The sequence below is a fragment of the Lolium rigidum genome, chromosome 4 (assembly GCF_022539505.1).
Source record: "Lolium rigidum isolate FL_2022 chromosome 4, APGP_CSIRO_Lrig_0.1, whole genome shotgun sequence".
NCBI lineage: Eukaryota > Viridiplantae > Streptophyta > Magnoliopsida > Poales > Poaceae > Lolium > Lolium rigidum.
Window position 1 is genome coordinate 2,625,063 of NC_061511.1, and position 4,252 is coordinate 2,629,314.

Genomic DNA, 4,252 nt, shown 5'->3' on the forward strand with positions numbered 1-4,252 from the left:
CTTTGGGCTCTGCTTTCTCCGGAGGGACAACGGGATGCTATGGTTACTGGATGCACATGTCTCCTGATGGTCGCTCAGGATATCGTGTGCCAGGCTGGTTGGCGACATACTAGAAGGATATGTTGAGTATCATCTTAGTATGTTATTTTTTCGACGGATGATTTTTGTATCAATCCTTCATGCTGCGTGAGTTGTAAAACTTTATTACATGGACTTTAGTAAAAGGCCGTGTGCATCATCATGATACAGAAGCCGGAGTATACCCCCATTTCGAAAAAAACAATTCACAATGCGAGAAACTGATGGGACTACACCGAAGCTAAAGGAGAAAACCTTGGCACTGGATGCGATCGGGGCGGCCCTGGCCGGCGGCCGGACCGAACACGAGGACATCGGGGCGCTTCGTAGCGGCAGGATGGGGCAGGTTGAGGCCCTGCTCCGGCGCCCAGCTCAACCGCGTCCTGGAAACTGCAAGGACGGACACAGATTGGATCGTCAGGAGGGCAACAAACCGCGCAATGTGTGCCGGAAATCGAGAGGAGGAAGGCGCCGCGAGGTCGTACCAGAGTAGATGAGCGGGGCGAGGAGGAGCGGAAGGAGGGGGACCGCCCGGCTCCGGGGCCTCGAGGTCGCCATGGAGGCGGCGGCCGAAGGACTGGACTGGAGTGAAAGCGATTCTTTCTCCTCGACTGCCCTCTATTGCGTTCTTCTTTGCATTTTATGTTCTCTATGATGACACGGTGATCTCAATTTTTCGCTTGCAGAAAGGTTTTACATTTTGGACATGTACAATGCTGGAATTTATCCCTTCGTAAACACCACTGTCTAGAATTCTAGTTACAACTGTGGAAATTCAAGCTTCTTTTTGATGGTTCAGAACTGCTTCTGGTGTAGAGGTTACTTGTCTAGAATATTTTTCCATGTCATGGTGTTGACAATAAGTTTTGTTCTCAACCCCAGAAACTTATATCTTGCATCATGCTTTGTAAGATAACATCCAAAGAATGATGCAACAAAAAAGAAAGAACAACAGTCCTGCTGTGGATGCTAAAATTATTTGTAATGTTTTATTGCTATGAAATCTTGACCACCCACTGTCCAATGCTTAGTCTGTGTCACCAAATTTAAGTTCAGTCCCTGTCTACTGTCATTCCGTTTTTTGGATGCATATAATGTTTCTGATGTTATATATAAACTGACATAACTTGTTTTTAGGACCACGCTACTAAGCGGCATATTGATCAAAAAGTCGACTTAGTTGTAAGTTACATCTTGCAAGCTGTTGGTTATTTATTCTTTTGTTTCTTTTCATGTAATTCAAATAAGAATTGAGTGCATTATGTGATTGTGCATTTTAGAGTGGGACAAAAACACATGATTACTTGGATCAGCTTGACAAGGCTCTCAAGGTATCTGCTACAGATGGGGTGCTTGCAAATTTTGCATTATAAATGAAATTATCCTGTGTGCAATGGCTAAGGAGAATTGTTAGGAGAAACATGCTATCTTATGTGCCATATTTTGCAATATTCTAGGATCACAGTAAAGTGGACATAATGGTGATTTTTATATACTATTTTAGATTGTGAGGTGAAGAGCATAGTGTTGACTAAGTTATTTGCGTCACATTCAACAGAAACAGAGGTTTGAGATGGGAAATAATATGTTCTAAATGGGTTGGCACTTGAGCAACATAATTTCTCATGTTACTTTCTGATGACATGGTCATACACAATGGTACTACAATACTTTTTTTTTAATCTGTTATTGTAATCCAACTTTCCAACTTAATGCACTTTGCAGTGTACTTGTTCCCCCTGTTTGGCAGACTTGTTGCACTTTTAACCATTCACTCTTATTTTATATTTATGATTTCATTTCTTGTTCTGAGACTTGCTATTTACAGTTCCTCTTGGATCATGCCGTTTGCAGGTCGCACAAAGTAGATTTCAGCCCCAGTTGATTGTTTATAATGCTGGAACAGACATCCTGGATGGTGATCCATTGGGGAACTTGAATGTACTTTTCTAATCAACTCTATATTTTTTTCACAAAGATTAGACCCATGAATAAATAACTTCGCATGTGCATAATGTATTCTGCAACGGTGCAAAATGCAAAAAGTTTCTTGATGGCATCATTGTACAGAATCTTAACCATAAATGGCAACCAAGACTTAGAGTAGTCCAACAGCTCTCCGCCTAAACTAGACTTTTTTTGGCTGTAATTCCACGCCAGAAAATTGGAAACTAATTGTGCGCTAAAGTATTATGAACACTAGTTTATTTAAGGCATATTGCCTTTGTTTTGCTTGAGTCCCTTGCACCAGTTGGGTCGATGCTGCTGAATCTGACATGTTTTCCCCCAAAATTTCAGATAAGTCATGAAGGTGGGGTGATTAGAGATGAGAAGGTGTTCAGGTTTGCAAAAGAGCAAAACATTCCCCTTCTCATGCTGACATCAGGTGAACCACTTCTCCTATAATTTGTGTTTTTGCTGCTACCCTGCATATTCGCATACATCAACGACTAATATCACATCATGCACTGTTCCACCCCCTTCTCAGGCGGCTACATGAAGTCGAGTGCACGAGTAATTGCAGATTCGATTACCAATCTCTCACAGAAGAACTTGATACAACTAGGTAACCAGCTAGGCTAAAGGAACAGCTGCCAGTCTGCTAGAGTGTTCAACCTTAAGGACACATTTACTGGATGTATATATCTTGTAATTAGCATGTATGTTTTACAAAAAAGTTTTGTCACCTTGTATATATGTCATAAGGCCTTTGTTTCCGAGAAGAGTAAGCAACATGGAAGCATAGAGAGGGTGATCATGACAAGAGAGAACACTTGGAGATCCTAGTGGATCCCCATTAGGCCATCTCCACTGACAAACTATATGGGATTTGGTTAATAATTTTGCCTTGGAGCCACTAAATATACCGTTTTGTACTGTATAGATCTTGAAGGTGATCAAGAAAGACATAATATGCTGTTTTGTCCCGGCAGCTTTTCCTGGTAGTTTCGAAGATCATTTTTTGTTGGCTTCCGTTGCCGGCTTGCTGGTAATTCATGGAATTCAGAATTTTGGCTCCTTCCTTTTTAGAATCGTAACAGCTTTTGCTGGAAAGACGCTGATGGTTCGAACAGACCAGTCACCAGCTTGGTTCTGAACTGTGCTTTATTATCCAGTGCGTGAATATGGTGCAGATTATTTTAACAAAATTCTACAATGACTGGACCTTTCCTCGGCAGAACAGATTCATTTCATGTCAAAGTTGGAGCTACATAGACAAGCAGGTAAACTACCATGGAGAAGACTAGGCTATACTTCTAACGAATCCCAGAACTACATAGACATATGCCATGATATCTCTTCAGTCGTGATACAGAATAGACTAGAGAAAGAAAAACAGAGACGCCGCCATTGCCACGAAACAGAGTCCCATTCCTGCCTCCTTCTCGCCATCCTGATATGGTCAAAACTGATATCCTATTCAGAAGCTTTGGTTCCGCGCCATGGGACCTGGCCTACAGCGACCCTGGCGGCGCCGCCGTCGCCATTGTGGCGTCCTCGACCACCTTCGTGAGAGCTTCCTTCAGCCATGCCTCCTCCACCACGTAGCCAGCCTCCTGCAGCAAACATTTGAATGGTATGCAACACTTTAGTTAAGCTTCATGTGCAAGTACTTTGACCGGGGTGCTTTCCAATTCCACCCATGCATGCCAGGTTGTTGGAACTTCTGCTCCAACACTGTACTTGTCGTTGACAGTGTGGAAAAGAACATCAAGAAATTTGGGCAGATGTAACGGATGGTTGAGTGCTACTGGAATGATAAGACAGTTGACGAGGTAATACGTGTGTAAGTGTAGCTGACAAGGCAATCAATTAGGGCCTAATTGGTCAGTTGAGTACTCATGTCTTCAGAAACCAATTCAAACAACGTGTGAGCTATGCCTAATTTTCAAATGAAAACCAATTTGACCTGCAGTTTTGATCTGAGGAACCAGTGGCTCGCTAGATTCTCTACAGATCTCGTGTAGTCCTTTTTGTGAATACATTTCAGAGATTCGGCGCTAGATTCTCTACAGATCTCGTGTAGTCCTTTTTGTGAATACATTTCAGAGATTCGGCCCGACAAAGCATCAGCAATAACATTATATTTACCCTTTTTGTGTTTGATAACATAAGGAAAAGACTCAATAAATTCAACCCACTTTGCATGGCGACGATTCAACTTAGCTTGACT

General features: G+C 42.4%; 1 protein-coding gene across 1 annotated transcript; it reads left to right on the forward strand.

Annotated features, from left to right (window-relative positions):
• The first annotated feature begins 634 nt into the window (after positions 1-634).
• On the forward strand, positions 635-2,661 carry LOC124707892 (histone deacetylase 2-like). Its single transcript, XM_047239585.1, has 7 exons — positions 635-665; positions 765-811; positions 1,216-1,260; positions 1,359-1,409; positions 1,933-2,019; positions 2,377-2,464; positions 2,567-2,661. The coding sequence occupies exons 1-7, from the start codon at positions 635-637 to the stop codon at positions 2,659-2,661; spliced, it is 444 nt and encodes a 147-aa protein (XP_047095541.1).
• Positions 2,662-4,252: the final 1,591 nt, after the last annotated feature.